The 16,607-nt window shown below is 38.2% G+C and overlaps 2 protein-coding genes across 12 annotated transcripts in view; one reads left to right on the plus strand and one right to left on the minus strand.

The window, feature by feature from the left end:
* The window catches only part of AIDA (axin interactor, dorsalization associated), a 48,786-nt gene extending 37,882 nt beyond the window's left edge, over positions 1–10,904 (plus strand). The window contains exons 9-10 of the mRNA XM_053608154.1: positions 8,654–8,771; positions 8,908–10,904. Coding sequence (XP_053464129.1) covers positions 8,654–8,771; positions 8,908–9,004 — 215 coding nt within the window. The 3' untranslated portion in view covers positions 9,005–10,904. The remainder of the gene's footprint in view (positions 1–8,653; positions 8,772–8,907) is intronic.
* A 1,952-nt stretch (positions 10,905–12,856) lies between these two features.
* MIA3 (MIA SH3 domain ER export factor 3) overlaps positions 12,857–16,607 on the minus strand; it is a 65,288-nt gene continuing 61,537 nt past the window's right edge. For all 11 annotated transcript variants that reach the window (XM_053608146.1, XM_053608145.1, XM_053608143.1 and 8 more), the window contains 2 exons: positions 14,847–14,997; positions 12,857–13,721 (listed from right to left, as the gene is read on the minus strand). In XM_053608146.1, coding sequence (XP_053464121.1) covers positions 13,396–13,721; positions 14,847–14,997 — 477 coding nt within the window. In that variant the 3' untranslated portion in view covers positions 12,857–13,395. The remainder of the gene's footprint in view (positions 13,722–14,846; positions 14,998–16,607) is intronic.

The following is a 16,607-nucleotide window of genomic DNA, read 5'->3' on the forward strand; positions in this document are numbered from 1 at the left end:
TGGATTAATTTGAGTTCTCTATAGATCCTAGTTATCAAGCTTTTGTCTGATTGAAAATATGCAAACATCCTTTCCCATTGTGTAGGTTGTCTCTTTGCTTTGGTTATTGTCTCTTTAGCTATACAGAAGCTTTTCAGTTTAATGAAGTCCCATTTGTTTATTTTTGTTGTTGTTGCAATTGCCATGGCAGTCTTCTTCATGAAGTCTTTCCCCAGGCCAATATCTTCCAGTGTTTTTCCCATACTTTCTTGGAGGATTTTTATTGTTTCATGCCTTAAGTTTAAGTCCTTTATCCATCTTGAATCAATTTTTGTGAGTGGGGAAAGGTGTGGGTCCAGTTTCAGTCTTTTACATGTAGACATCCAATTCTCCCAACACCATTTATTGAATAGGGAGTCTTTCCCCCAAGGTATGTTCTTGTTGGGTTTATCAAAGATTAGGTGGTTGTAAAATGTTAGTTTCATTTCTTGGTTTTCAATTCGATTCCAAGTGTCTATGTCTCTGTTTTTGTGCCAGTACCATGCTGTCTTGAGCACTACGGCTTTGTAGTACAGATTAAAATCTGGTATGCTGATGTCCCCAGCTTAATTTTTGTTACAGAGAACTACCTTAGCTATACGGGTTTTTTTCTGGTTCCATACAAAACGCAGAATCATTTTTTCCAAATCTTGAAAGTACAATGTTGGTATTTTGATAGGAATGGCATTGAATAGGTAGATTGCTTTGGGAAGTATAGACATTTTAACAATGTTGATTCTTCCATCCATAAGCATGGTATGTTCTTCCATTTGTTAATATCCTCTGCTATTGCCTTTCTGAGGATTTCATAGTTTTCTTTATACAGGTCCTTCACCTCTTTCGTTAGGTATATTCCTAGGTATTTCATTTTCTTTGAAACTATGGTGAAGGGAGTTGTGTCCTTAATTAGCTTCTCATCTTGACTGTTATTGGTGTACACGAAGGCTACTGACTTGTGGACATTGATTTTATATCCTGAAACATTACTGTATTTTTTGATGACTTCTAGGAGTCTTGTGGTTGAGTCTTTGGGGTTCTCTAAGTATAATATCATGTCGTCAGCAAAGAGGGAGAGTTTGACCTCCTCTGCTCCCATTTGGATTCCCTTTATCTCCTTGTCTTGCCTAATTCTATTGGCTAGAACTTCCAGCACTACGTTGAATAGTAAAGGTGACAGAGGACAACCTTGTCTGGTTCCAGTTCTAAGAGGAAAAGCTTTGAGTTTTACTCCATTCAGTAAAATATTGGCTGTGGGTTTGTCATAGATAGCTTCAATCAGTTTTAGAAATGTGCCACCTATGCCTATACTCTTCAGTGTTCTAATTAGAAAAGGATGCTGGATTTTATCAAATGCTTTTTCTGCATCTATTGAGAGGATCATGTGATCTTTATTTTTGCCTCTGTTAATATGGTGGATAACATTTATGGACTTGCGTATGTTAAACCAGCCTTGCATCCCTGGGATGAAGCCTACTTGATCATGATGAATGACTTTTTTGATGATAAACTGTAATCTATTGGCTATGATTTTGTTGAGAATTTTTGCATCTATATTCATTAGTGACATTGGTCTGAAATCCTCCTTTTTAGTTGGGTCTTTTCTGGTTTTGGTATCAGGGTGATGTTTGCTTCATAGAACGTGTTGGGGAAGATTCCTTCTTCCTCAATTTTTTGGAATAATTTCTGCAGTACAGGAATAAGCTCTTCTTTGAAGGTTTGATAGAATTCTGGAGTAAAGCCATCTGGACCATTTTGGGGGGCATTAGGGCATTTTTTGGTTGGAAGATTTTTTATTGTTTCTTTGATCTCAGTGCTTGAAATTGGTCTGTTCAGGAGCTCTATTTCTTCCTGGCTGAGTCTAGGGAGTGGGTGTGATTCCAAATATTGATCCATTTCTTTCACATTGTTAAATTTCTGGGCATAGAGTTTCTGGTAGTATTCAGAGATGATCTCTTGTATCTCTGTGGGATCAGTTGTTATTTCCCCTTTATCATTTCTGATTGAGGTTACTAGAGATTTTACTTTTCTATTCCTCGTTAGTCTGGCCAATGGTTTATCTATTTTATGTATTTTATCAAAAAACCAACTCCTTGTTTCATTAATTTTCTGAATGATTCTTTTGTTTTCAATTTCATTGATCTCTGATTTGATTTGGGATATTTCTTTTCTTCTACTGAGTTTAGGCTTAGATTGTTCTTCTTTTTCCAATTCCATAAGATCTCTTGTGAGATTGTTGATGTGCTCTCTTTCTGTTTTTCGAATGTAGGCATCTAAAGCGATGAATTTTCCTCTCAAAACTGCTTTTGCAGTATTCCACAGGTTTTGGTAGCTTGTGTCTTCATTGTTGTTATGGTCAAGGAAGTTAATGATTTCCTGTTTTATTTCTTCCTGCACCCATCTGTTATTCAACAGCAGATTGTTTAATTTCCATGCCTTTGGGTGGGGTCAAGCATTTTTGTTAGAGTTGAGTTCCACCTTTAGTGCCTTATGGTCTGAGAAGATACAAGGTAAAATTTCAATTCTTTTGATTCTTTTTGATATTTGTTTTGTGTCCCAGGATATGATCAATTTTGGAGAATGTTCCATGGGGTGATAAGAAGAATGTACATTCTTTATCTTTGGGATGGAGTGTTCTATATGCGTCTATCAAGCACAGTTGTTCTAGGGTCTCATTTAAATCTCTTATATCTTTGTTTAATTTCTGTTTAGAGGATCTGTCCAGCTCTGTAAGAGGAGTGTTAAGGTCCCCTGTTATTATGGTATTATCAGTTATCGTATTGCTCAGACTGAGTAACGTCTGTTTCAAGAATCTGGGAGCATTTAAATTGGGTGCATACATATTTAGAATTGAAGTGTCTTCTTGTTGTATTTTTCCCTTGACCAATATAAAGTGACCATCTTTGTCTTTTTTGACTTTAGTGGATTTAAATCCACATGTATCTGAAAATAAGATTGCAACTCCTCTTTTCTTCTGAATTCCATTTGCCTGAAAAATTGTCTTCCAACCCTTGACTTGGAGCTTTAATTTGTCTTTTGAAGCCAGGTGTGTTTCTTGCAGACAGCAAATGGATGGCTTGTGTTTTTTAATCCAGTCAACCAATCTATGTCTCTTCAGTGGGGAGTTCAAGCCATTAACATTTATTGAGATAATTGATAAGTGTGGTAGTATTCTATTCGTCTTATTTGGTGAGAGTCCATTGCTTAGTTTTATCTTTTGCATCAGTGTGGAGGTTAGGTTCTGTCCTTTAATTTCTGAGTTCTTACTTTGCTGCTGATCCATTGTGGTGGTCAGTGTGCAGAACAGGTTGAAGTATTTCCTGTAGAGCTGGTCTTGTTGTGGCAAATTTCCTCAATGTTTGTATATCCGTAAATGATTTGATTTCTCCGTCAATTTTGAAGCTTAGCTTAGCAGGGTACAGAATTCTGGGCTGGAAATTGTTCTGTTTAAGTAGATTAAAGGTAGATGACCATTGTCTTCTTGCTTGGAAAGTTTCATTAGAGAAGTCTGCGGTCAATCTGATGGATTTGCCCCTGTAGGTCAACTGGCGCTTACTCCTGGCAGCTTGCAGAATCTTTTCTTTTGTCTTGACTTTGGACAGGTTCATCACAATATGTCTTGGTGAAGCTCGGTTAGAGTTGAGGCGACCTGGGGTCCGATAGCCCTCTGAAAGCAGTGTGTCAGAATCTTTGGTGATATTTGGGAAATTTTCTTTTATAATATTCTCTAGTATGGCTTCCATTCCTCTGGGGCATTCTTCTTCCCCTTCTGGAATTCCTATAACTCTTATGTTGGAACGCTTCATAAAGTCCCATAATTCTGACAGTGAACGTTCTGCTTTCTCTCTCTTCTTTTCTGCCTCTTTGACTATCTGAGTTATCTCAAAAACTTTGTCTTCTACCTCTGAAATGCTTTCTTCTGCATGGTCTAACCCGTTGCTGATACTTTCCATTGCATCTTTAAGTTCCCTGATTGACTGTTTCAGTTCCTTCAGCTCTGCTATATCCTTTTTATATTCTTCATATCGTTCATCTCTTATTTGATTCTGTTTTTGAATTTCCTTTTGGTTATTTTCCACTTTATTAGCAGTTTCCTTCATTGTTTCCATCATTTCTTTCATTGTTTTCAACATGTGTATTCTAAATTCCCTTTCTGTCATTCCTAACATTTCTTTATAGGTGGAATCCTCTGCAGTAGCTCCCTCATGGTCCCTTGGCGGGGTTGTTCTGGACTGGTTCTTCATGTTGCCTGGAGTTTTCTGCTGATTCTTCCTCATGGGTGATTTCTTTTATCTGTTTCCTTGCCCTAATTTTCCTTTCACTTCCTCTTGCTCTTTAAGTTTTCATGCCTGTGGACTAAGGGTTACAGGACCAGAAGGGTGAGAAGGTTGAAGAGCAAAAAAGGGATGAGAGAAAGGAGGACTGAGTGATAAGGAAAAAAAAGGAAAATAGAGAAAGGAGAGGGGGTTGGTAAAAGGAATATTGACAAAAAGAAGAGAGGCACAGAAAGAGCGAGACAGGGCAATATAGGTGTACAGTAGGGTACTTTGATACAACCTTTCAAAAACAACCACCTTCTGGGGGTGCCCTGTTGGGTGGTTCCCTTGAGGTCAGCAGCTCTTTGCTAACCTGATCAGACACAGTACCCCACCTCCACCAAGTAGAGAGGAAAGACAAAAATGGTAGAAATCAAACCAAAACAAGCAAACAGAAAACTTTATGGGATAAAATTGAGTGGAAAACCAAATAATAGCGGTAGAAACACTAACAAAAATGAAGTTCTAATTATTGAAATAGGCAGCAATGGGAAATTATAATTAAACTAGAAAAATTGAGAAAGAAAAAGGATCTGTATCGAAAAGGTTGGACTTAAAAAATAAAACAACAATCAACAACATCAAAATAAACAAACAAAAAACCAAACCAAAGAAAAAAAAACACAACCAAAAACAAAGCAGTATGTATATTATATTGAATATTGTCTGGGCAACACGTGGTCTTCTGGGGTATGAAATGTTAATTACAGTTCTGATACGACTGGAGGCTGCTAGTTTCTCAAACCCCAGCAGGTAGACACCCTAAATCTCTCTTCAGCCCACTTAAAAGGCACTTTGAACTTGTTGACTTGCTGAGCAGAAGCTTTCCCAGGGAAGTGCTGTTGCTGCAATCACTGCTGAAGTGGCTAGCCACTTACCCTGTGTGCCAAAACTGGTCTCCCTCTGCCCCCGAGGGTTAGGGCTGCAAGGCGGCTCAGACCCCGCCCTTAGGCTACTTGGTCGCTGGGTTACCAGTTCCCACCCAATTCTAGCTCTGCGACCGTGAGGGCGGTGCTTGCCGGGGCAGATCGCTCACAATGGCTGCCTGTGACCCAGAGCCAAACACTCTTAGCTCCGTCTGGCTCAGCGGCTCAGACTGGGGCCCTAGACAAAGGCCAAAGTTCTCCGCACTCTGGCTCAGGCTCTCCCCAAGGCAGTTCAGCTGAGTGCCAAGTCCAAAGACAGCAAACAGTTCACAGGTAAGGCCTTTCTGGTTTGCAGTCTCGCTGCTACTGAACTTAACAGTTGCAGGTGGGTTTAGACAGATTGAACACACGCGACCACTTGCCGGTTTTGCACTGTTTTAGTCCTCCTCTTGGGGTCCAGAAGTCTCTCGCTGACTCCCTGTGTCCTCTCAGGAGTGATGATAGGCCAATCCCACCAGCCAGAGATGCCTGGAGTCCTATCTCCCCAGACTCACAGTGCCCAGATGCAAGGAAGCTGTTACTCGGCTGCCATCTTGCTCTGCCTTCGCAAATACCTTTTAAACACCTGCCTGAGCCTCTAGAATATGTGGTATTTGACCTCTCAAACCTGATGCTGCTGCCTCCTCTCTGCTACGTCTAAACAACTTATCTTTGCATGGTTTTGTTGGAAGAGTGGTACTCAAAAGTGTGGTCCCCATAGCAGTAACATCACCTGGAACCTTGTTAGGTGCAAATGCTCAGGCATCACCCCACACCTGAATCAGAAACTGAAAAATGGACCTCTGCAGTTTGTGTTTCCAGAAGCCATTTAGGTGATTCTTTGTTTTTTTTTTTTTTTTTTTTTTTTTTTTTGGAGAGAAGAGTCTCACTCTGTCACTATCGATAGAGTACCATGGCATCATAGTTCACAACAACCTCAAATTCTTGGGCTCAAGCGATCCTCTTGCCTGAGCCCCCAAGTAGCTGGGATTACAGGTGCCGCCACAATGTCCAGCTAGTTTTTGTGTTTTTTTTTTTCCTAATTTTAGTAGAGACCAGGTCTCATTTTTGCTCAGGCTGGTCTCAAACTCAGGCGACTGACCTGCCTTGGCCTCCCGGAGTGCTAGGATTGCAGGCATGATCCTCTGTGCCCAAAGATCTAGGTGATTCTTGATATGCACTGGAGCTTGAGTGTCATTGTATTACCAAGAGTACATTGTTAGGAGGGGCTTAATAAATAATGTTAAAGAACTTTAAGTGTGTCTTCTGAAAAAAAATTTTAATTTTTTTCATTTTTTAAACTGTATTGCTCTGAAAAACTTTTCTGATGTGGGGTGAAGAAGGTGGAATGTTTCATAAGCTAGCCTTTCTGTTTTATTACACTGCATTCTTTGTTAACGACATGACTCAGAAGATGCTAAAAGTATAACTGTTTTCAGAATTTGACTCTACTATTTTCTCCAGCTTTGAACTTACTATTTACAGTTACTGTAGTTTTAGCTGATATTATAGCTTATGAGCATACTGTCATGTGTACATGTATTTTAAATTAATCTTCTTAGGGGGCGGCACCTGTGGCTCAGTGGAGTAAGGCGCCAGCCCCACATGCTGGAGGTGGTGGGTTCAAACCCAGCCCCGGCTAAAAAAAAAAAATTAATCTTCTTAGGATATTCTCATTTCACATTTTGTTCTTTTTTACAAATAGCATGAGGGATACAGTAAGTATGTTATTTACTGATGATGCAGACGTATAATTTTCTTTTACTTTGCTCAAAATTATGGTAATGTATTTGAACTTTAGCATTGTTTTCAAGTGTGACTTTATGTTCCCATTTATTCAGATCTCAGATGCAATCATGAGATGGGTCCATTAGCCAAATAGACTGAGAAATATGATCTGCTATCTTAAACATCTTTGAAGTTTTTTTAATAATAAAATACCTCTAATGTTACTGTGGGAAGAAGAGAAGCCACCCTTTGTGGATATGGCAAAGTCACTCACCTAGGGAAGAGAGGTCACTGGTAACGTATTGTACTCGTTTTGTGTCTTCGGGGTGGATGGCTAAAGGTGCCCATCGCTCCCTCATCCACATCCCATTGCCAGCTGAGCAGTTAGTGTTGCTTTCCTCCCTTGCTGTAGTGAGACACTCCATTTGGAGCTGGGCAGTACACACATTTTTGAACGTAGTCAAACTTCTAGCTTTGTGAGTTTTATCTGTGAAAGTATTAGATGTTGATTGTCTTTAAAAGCCAAGATCTGGCACTGCTCCAGTTAAGACAGTATTAAGAAGTAGCCTGAGAGTTGACTTCCTTCCATCGGTTTCTATGCCTTCTTTTAGTTCCTGGCCACGTTGATGAGGCAATTTATTTCTCTATCTTTACCTTTTATTCCGCAGGGTTGGAGGAGGGTTATCTGTTGCACTTTGAGGACCCAGGACTGTCAAAATGTAATATTATCACTTGGTTGTTGGAAGAGAGGGGTAGAATAAATAGGCCTTTGGACCTTTGTGTTCCATAGCATTGTCTTGGTACAGGCATACGCTATTCTAGGAAAAAACAATCCCAAAATTGCTTTGAACACTGAAAAAGGTCTTGGGAAATAGATTACATTTTATAACTGAATTACCATGTGATTCATGCTGTTTCAATTCCAAGACATCCCAAAAATTGCACTTGTTTTGGGGAGAAGAGAGATGATTCAAGCTTTAATTCTTTTTCTTTAGGACCTCCTTAAAATGTCTTTTGTAACCTATTAGGTTTCTATAGGTATTGTTAGTGTCTTCTGTGTTCTTTTTATGTTTTTTAGTGGTTTACGATTCTACTTGTGTACATAACCTAAAAACACGTATGTACATAAAAGTAAAAAATTAAAATTGATAGTATTACTCTAAAAAAATTATATACTTTTTTTCCTCTTTTTGAGACAGTCTCACTCTGTTGCTTCTTCATAGGTCACTGCAACCTCTAACTCCAGTCCTGCTGGCTCAGCTTCCCAGGTAGCTGGGACTACAATAGGTGCACACCCCTGTGCCTAGCTAATTTTTTCTGTTTTTTAGTAGAGATGGGTTCTCCCTCTCAGGCTGGTCTCAAACTCTTCCCACCTCAGCCTCCCAAAGTGCTAGGATTATAGGCATGAGTCATAGCACACCCAGCCTTATATACATTCTTAAATCAGTCTAGCTCAAGAAGTTTTGCTCTACTTTGTAGAATTGGGTGATATAGAGAAATGTCACTAAGATACACAGAAGTTTTGGGTGACCACCACAGTAGGTGATAGTCATATCATCAGAGATAGTTTGACACAGGTTCCTTTGTAAAATTATGCCAATTATTGCTCTTCCTATGCTTTTGGTGGTTAAACAAAATTAACTGACACACAAGAAATGTGCTGTGATTCATGTGGTTTTAATTCTTTAGGTGCAGCTATCTTCTTTGAATTCAAACACTACAAGCCTAAAAAAAGGTTTACCAGCACCAAGTGTTTTGCTTTCATGGAGATGGATGAAATTAGACCTGGGCCAATTGTAATCGAACTGTAAGTGATGTTCATATAGAACTAGTTCTCATTTAATGGTGCCTAATATATCTTTCTTCTTAGTCCCCCTTATCAGTATGTAACTTTGGAATACATTATCAAAGTATGTTAAACAATGGTCTTTCTATTGTTATAGATACAAGAAACCTACTGACTTTAAAAGAAAGAAATTGCAATTATTGACCAAGAAACCACTTTACCTTCATCTACATCAAACTTTGCACAAGGAATGATCCAACATGATTAACCTGGAACTTCTGTGAATTTTACCACTCAGTAGAAACCATCATAACTGTGTAGCATATCCGCCCTTCAACAGGCAGAAAGTGAGCCGTACCCATGCCCATAGGCCAGAGTTGAGTCCATTGCAAAGATGTCCAATGGGATTCAAAGTCGAACACATCCGTGAAGTGTAAGACTTCTTTGGATACAGGCTTACTGCAGACTTTGAAACATGTTTTTACTTTTTATTAATTGTGCAATTAATAGCTTATTTTCTAATTTACCACTACTTCTACCTTGCTTCCTGGAACAATACTGTTGTGGGTAGGATGTGCTCATCTTCAAACTTAATACATACAGCAATAAGAATGTGCTAGAGTTTACACATCTGTTCACTTTTGCTCCAATATGCTCTTTTGGTTTGAGTTAACGTCAAACTTTGGATTGATGTGGGTAGAATAGTATCAAACTTCTTTGAGAGGAATTGAACCAATTACATTGCCTAAGAAGGTCTGTCTGGAAATGTGTAGACTGCTTCTCCAAAGTGGCCTAAATTCATCCTGATCTGCTAGTTTTCCTGCTTAGAAATAGTGTGCCTTGGCCAGATCAGTATCCCATATGGGAGTGTTCCCCAGGTTATAGCTGTGATTTTTTCCAGATGGCCAGATTGTTTTTCTTAAAGTAAGCATATTTTTAGTCATGTTGATTAGCTGTACTTCTACGTCACATTGTTATTCTTTCTAATACCGATGCCAGGGTTAAAGTTGGAACCATCTCAAGATAATTACAAAATTTTAGATGGATTTATAATGTCTTCAAAATCATGTAATCCAGAAATAATTGAGTCAGATGCTAACAAGATACTGTAGGCATTAACAGCTGTTTTTCTGACAATTGATTGTGAAACCTTAAAACCTGCATACCTCTTCTTACAGTGATGAGTATGCAAAATCTGGAAAGATATTCTATTTTTTTTAATATAGGTAGATAGGATTGCCATTTATTTCCTGTTTAGATATATTGACTTTCATCCATATGAAAATATGCAGGTCATTCACTTATTGTAATTTGACTATTTACTTTTGACTTAATGGGGGCATAAATAAAACTTTCATAGTACACATGAAGTGGGTATTTGATACACAGAACATTAAAGCTTGTGGTGGGCTTTCTGTGGGTTACACATAGAACTCACATGTTTTATCACTGTTTTAAATGAGCAATGCATGAGGAGAATGCTGTGTCAGTATCTGGGCTATTTTTAAACTAGTATAATAATCCTCCTACCACTCAATGTTTGTTTTTTAAAATAAGTAACCATAATTAAGCTGTTCTAGCCCTTGCATTTCAGGAAATCTAGTCTTTACTTTTAGTTGTTTATTAGGTCAGTTCTGTATCCTAGATGGATGTTAAATAATACTTGAGTCTGAAAGAATTCTCAGCCAAATTTAGTCATGTCTTTCATCTTGATTAGATTAATTCCAAATTCTAAAATGATTCGGTCACAGATAGCTCTAGGGGATGAAGAATTTGCCTTAATGTATTACTTTTTCACCCAACTCTTAAGACTATAGGTCATCAAATCCCCAGACTGTAAGCTCCTCAAGGGGTAGCTCCACATTTTCTACGTGTCATGTCCATTTTCTAAGGTGCCTGGCAGCCCTTTGTACCCTGTGGAGTACTCAGTACCTTTTGTTTGATGTTGCTGATGAGTCCTAAAAAATAATCCCTTAAGAAAACCTATTAAAATATAGCAAAACTGATATATTGTTCTTTTTCTTTCCTCATAGACCATAAAACATGTATGTTAAAGTGATAATTTACAAGAAGAAGCATCTGCTATCCTTCACTTAAGTATGGTTATATGAACTACAAATGCCTTTCATCAGTCTTAAAGAAGCTTAAATTGAACACCATGTATTAGTTTAGCTTTAATTCTGACCTGAATGAAATGAAAAAATTATTGTCTTGAAGCAGCTGACACAGAATATTTCAATCCCATAAATTATTTACATTTACTTTGTAATGAAAAAAAATCAGCCAATGACACTAAATACAAGCTATAGTAAAAAAGTGCTTTCAGGCTGAAATACTACTGCCTTCTAAATGAGACAATTTTAGTAACTAAACCCAGAAACACATTTAGCTGAAGATGACTTCTGAAATAAATGTAACTTTTGAGATGGAAAAGTCTGTTTTAATGGAGAGATGATGCTGCCTACACCATCTATATATTGGCAGCTTGCCTTAGGCTTTGTTGCAGAAGTGGTGCAATCAGATGAATGTGAGAAGAGGCAATTCTGGACTGGTTCAGAACTGCTCAGATAAGCTACACTGGAATCTCTACATCTTAATGATTTCTCAGTGATATGTGATACAGAGTAAAAACAAACAAACAAAAAAAGCCTTAGAGAAAAAAAATATAGTCTAATTCCAAATTTAAAAAATATATTATTAATTTACTTACTGCCTAGCTGGCATAATTTGCATTTTTTCTTTTTTTGGTAGAGAGAAGGTCTTGCTATCTTGCCCAGGCTGGTCTCAAACTCCTGGCCTCAAGTGATCCTCCCACCTTCGCTTCCCAAAGTGCTGGGATTATAGGCATGAGCCACCACATATGGACAAAAAATCTATATGTAAAAGTTATTTAAAATTAGAAATATTAACTTCACCATGGTTTTGTATCCAGAGGAGACTAAAAAATTATTCAAAAATTGTATTTGTGACTTAATCTCATTTTGCACTGTTAAAATGGCCTGTGCTATTCTATGGAATTTTCCTCTTAATTTCTTCTGTTCTTGATATTAAATGGGAGAACTTGCAGACTGAATTCTCTCTTTTCAAAGTTATATATTCCTTATGAATTTTGAAAAAGTTGCCTTTTTTCAAAGGTCTTTATCTTTTTAAACTATAATCTTCAGTATAAAGAGACAAAAGAGGAAACTGTTTCATATTGAAGCTTTTGCTCTTTTCTACAGTGTATTCTTAATTCATTATCACAACAGTGACAAGTCATGCTCTGTGTCTCTACTGCATCATAGAAATTCAGAGAATGGGAGAATATAGACTAGCAGTAAATCCAGGTGTGAGCCTCTTATGATTCTGACTTAACTCTAAGTCTTGAACTCCTTAAAATGTGCTATTGAAATTACTATAATTAAAATGTCTCAAGCATTCTTAGAAACATTAAAGACAGTATAAAAAAATACAGTGTAGTAGTAATGGGTATAAGACTTTAAATATGGTGCAATTCCAGATTGTAGATTTACTGATTCTTAAATAAAGCACCAATGTTCAAATATTGATTTCAAAATCAGTATCCATCAAATTAGTATCTATCAGAAAAAGAACTGAGTTCAGCACATAATTGCTGACCGAGGGCTAGGACGTTTCACAGTCCTAAATCGTTCTTTCTCCTGGGATTATACTCTTCTAATTTTTATGTCATATTCCTTGAAAGTCGGTGGCAAGATATGAGAAAAATAAAAGACTGTACTTTTTTTTAAAAGAAATTTCCTTTTATGGAAGGAATAATCTTACGACATTTTCATTTTGTACCAGAAGAATGGTAAAAGCAATAGAGCATATGGTCAAACAATTGCTAATCTTATAAATTCACACTCAGAAAACCATTCTCAAAAAGACAATGAAGGTCATAAGAACACACAAATGCTATACAGGTGGGACCACTGACCTCTCTGAAATCACTTGTTGAGTTCAAAGGGGACAGAGACTGACGCCTGTAGCAGCGATCAACAGGAAGTGTGCTGCCAAGCCGCCGTCTTCAGTTCTGGGAGCTGCATGTGTGTTTCCTAAAGGACACAAGTCTCAACAATCCAATGAATCAACGGACACTTGGAAAATATTAATAAACACATTTTTATGAACTATTACTACAAAGAACATCAAGAGGGAAGATAAAATTTAGTGATCTTTTAGTAAACATGTTGAGCGTAACAGTCTCATCGACCAGATAAGTTTATTTAAAAAAAAAAAATCAAGCTTATACACAGCATTGCTCTGTATTCAACTGGTGTACACTAAAAATAGGATAATGGAAATACATGTTCTTAAAGCATTTCCACAGGAAATGTTTGTATTTTCATGACATTTTAAATTACTTAGCAATTACATATGCTACATTAGCTAAAACACAGGTATTCTTTATTGCACATTTCAAAGTTATAAAGACACACTAGCTTAAGAGGTGATTTTTATTTAAGGGGAAAATGATATTTTTTAATTGTTTGGCTCAAAAATGCACACTGCCAAGGCAGCTTAGTCCCAACAAACAAAACTTTTAAAATAAACTTCTGGATTTTGAAGCCAATGAAATCCTTTACTATAATGAGTAGTGAGTACACAGTCCACTTTCTCTCCAACTAAATATCAGAGGTCATAGTTACGGGCTCTGTTTTAAAGCCTGTGAACAGTCCTTGTTACTGCTCTGAGAGGCAGGTGGTGGCTCACTAGAGCCTGAAGGTGGTAAGTCTCTTGCAGCAGGTGATGGTGGGTAGTCCTGGGGCCCATGGGCTGGGGATGGTAATAAAGTACTGGGAATGGGCTGGGTACTGGGAATAAAGTACTCCCTTGGGCCAAGAGAACCTAAAGGTCTAAATGGTGTGTGTCCTGGTAAAAATTCCCGAGGATCAAGAGGCAGGTCCCGTTTTCCGGGTGGAATGCCTGGTGCATATTCTCTTAAGCCTAGTGGTAGACGCATTCCAGGACCTGGAAAACAAAAATTCAGTCATATAAATATACCTAGGAACACACCTAAATTAAGACAATTTGAAATACGTTAGTTAATATATATACTTAAAAAATTTTCAGGTTAATAAAAGGGTACAAATGATTAGGTTACAATGTTTGCCTTTGAGGGTAAAGACCCTGTTACAGCTGTGTCCCACACCCAGGAGGTGCCATGCACCCTTACATTGTGCCCATTAGATGGGAGTACACCAGTAATATATTCTTTCATTTCTCATAACCCTGGAAATTAAAGGAGAGCCCAACTTTACAGTGAGGCAAACTGAGGTTCAGTAAGTTTAATTCACATGCCTATGGCCAGCCTTCCAAGAAGCAACACAGGCTCTTCCTATTTCCAGACTTGTGTTTTTTCTGCTACATAATTTTGTCATCTTTATCTCAAGAACTTGGTTTGGAGGTGAAATACTATATGCCATATTAGGAAGAAAGACTATGAAATTTTTACATTGCAACAAAGAAATTTTGATGAAGTTCTATTATTTGTTACTGTATCACTTAAAACTTCAGGCAGTAGTTCAGCATGGACCTACCACATGCCATCAAAGTGCTTGCTCTGCTGGATAGGGACTTCCAGTTCCATCTAGTTAAAGTCAGTAACATTCATTAGATAGCTATTAAATTCTACATTCTCTTTAATAACTCCCATCTATTACCAAGGTGAGGTGTGAGGATATAATCCTTCCTTTTATAGTCTGTGATCCACTGCTTAGGCTTCCCTTATGATTCGAAGTTTTATGCTGAAGAATGTAGGTATCTGTAACCTACAGGATGTCTTAAGTTAGGGAATTTCTCCTTTGACTTTCTATCTATTGCAGAGCCTGGGACATAGCCAAAGATGTTCAATAAACATCTATACGGGTAGTATTTTGGGGTTCTTAGAAAGGGCCCCTTTTCTTGTAAGAGACAGCTATTGCTCATTTCATTATAGGGAGATTATGCAGCACCTGTGTGTCCTAAGAAACTTGGGGACAAGTTCTCAGTCCACTTTCCCCCAGCTTTGTAAAGCCCTGTAATTACAACTTTTAGCAAGAACAGAAAAGATGAATATGCTTTACAAGCCAATTACAACATTTGAGATCATCATACCAAATGGTGGAGGAAGTGGCCGAGGCCCAAAAGGCCCACAGAGCTGAGGAGGTGGTCCATATCGAATGGGTGGTGGTAGAGGGCCTCCTACAGGGGGGCTCATGAAAGGCACCCCTGGGAAAGGAGGGGGCCCTTTTGTAGTCATATTAACCTGCAGAACAGAAGCAATTAAAGTTTTGAAATATTTTGGTAAGAAAAAAGCACCAACACCAGTAAAAGCTAAAACCCGATAAAGGAGATGCCGGGCACCTGCCCAACCAGCAGAATCAGATCAAGTTCCCACTGACAGCTCACAGAGGTTAGATGTATGCCGCAGGAATGAACAGTTTTCACTGAATCATATTATTGCATATAAATGGAGAAAGCCAAGTACGGACTGTCAGAGGTTATTAACAGAGATCATTCCAGACTAACATAAAAGTTATACCATACAAGCCATCATCTATTTTTTGTTTTTTGAGACAGAGTTTTACTATGTCACCCTCAGCAGTGTCACAGCTCACAGCTACGTCAAACTCTTGGGCTTAAGCAATTCTCTTGCCTCAGCCTCCCAAATAGCTGGGACTACAGATAACTGCCACAACACCCAGCTATTTTTTTGTTATAGCTGTCACTGTTGTTTAGCAGGTGTGGGCTGAGTTCGAACCCGCCAGCCTCAGTGTATGTGGCCGGCACCTCAGCCGCTGAGTTATAGACGGCAAACCACCATCATCTATTTTTCTTTGTGTGTGTGTGTGTGGTTTTTGGCCGGGGCTGGGTTTGAACCTGCCACCTCTGGCATATGGAACCGGCGCCCTACCCCTTTGAGCCACCATCATCTATTTTTAAGGCAGTCCCTCCCTCTGCACACCACTCCCAACACAACAGATCATTAATTCCATAGTAAGAATGCAGAGAATGAAAGGTATGAAAAATCCGTTCTCTGCACATGTAATAATTTACATTCAGGGTACCTTTAATAAGTCTTTCATATATAAGGGTGAACGTAAAGTTCATGTGCAATTTAAAATAATTTAAAATAGTAAATCTCACATGAACTTTATGGACACACTGTTTTGTGTATATACATATATACACAAATATATGCTGTATGTATATATGTATCTGTATATATATATACACACAGCATGTTTTTGTATAATATATACACATGTTTATATATAAATACATATGAGTATTATTTATATATTTATTTTTTGCATCACAGCTCTCAGCAACCTTATAGTCTTGGGCTCAAGCAATCCTCTTGCCTCACCCTCCCGAGTAGATGAGACTACAGGCACTTGCCACGATGTTGCCTAGTTTTTCCATGATGACTGGCTAGTTTTTCTATTTTCAGTAGGGATGGTGTCTTGCTCTCGCTCAGGCTGATGCTAGAACTCCTGGGCTCAAGCAATACACCCATCTTGGCCTCCCAGAGTGCTAGGATTACAGACATGAGCCACTGTGCCTGGCCAGGCCTTTCATATACAGGGTGGACATTACATTCGTGGGGAATTTAAAATAGTTTAACATAGTAAATTACACATAGTAAATTTATGTCCAGCCTGTATTATCTCAAATTCTCAGATCTCTAAATTTCTGACAGGATCATCTTACTCTAAATATGAAGAAACAGAGGCACAGGAGCATTAGTTAATTTGGTGAAGGTCACACAGCATATGAAAGGCTGAGTTGGGATTCAATACCAAGTTTGACTCCAACCCTATATTCTTTCCATCTCTGCTTCTCTAACAAAGGGGTCTCTACTCTCTTTGAAGT

This window comes from Nycticebus coucang, chromosome 10 (genome assembly GCF_027406575.1).
Source record: "Nycticebus coucang isolate mNycCou1 chromosome 10, mNycCou1.pri, whole genome shotgun sequence".
NCBI lineage: Eukaryota > Metazoa > Chordata > Mammalia > Primates > Lorisidae > Nycticebus > Nycticebus coucang.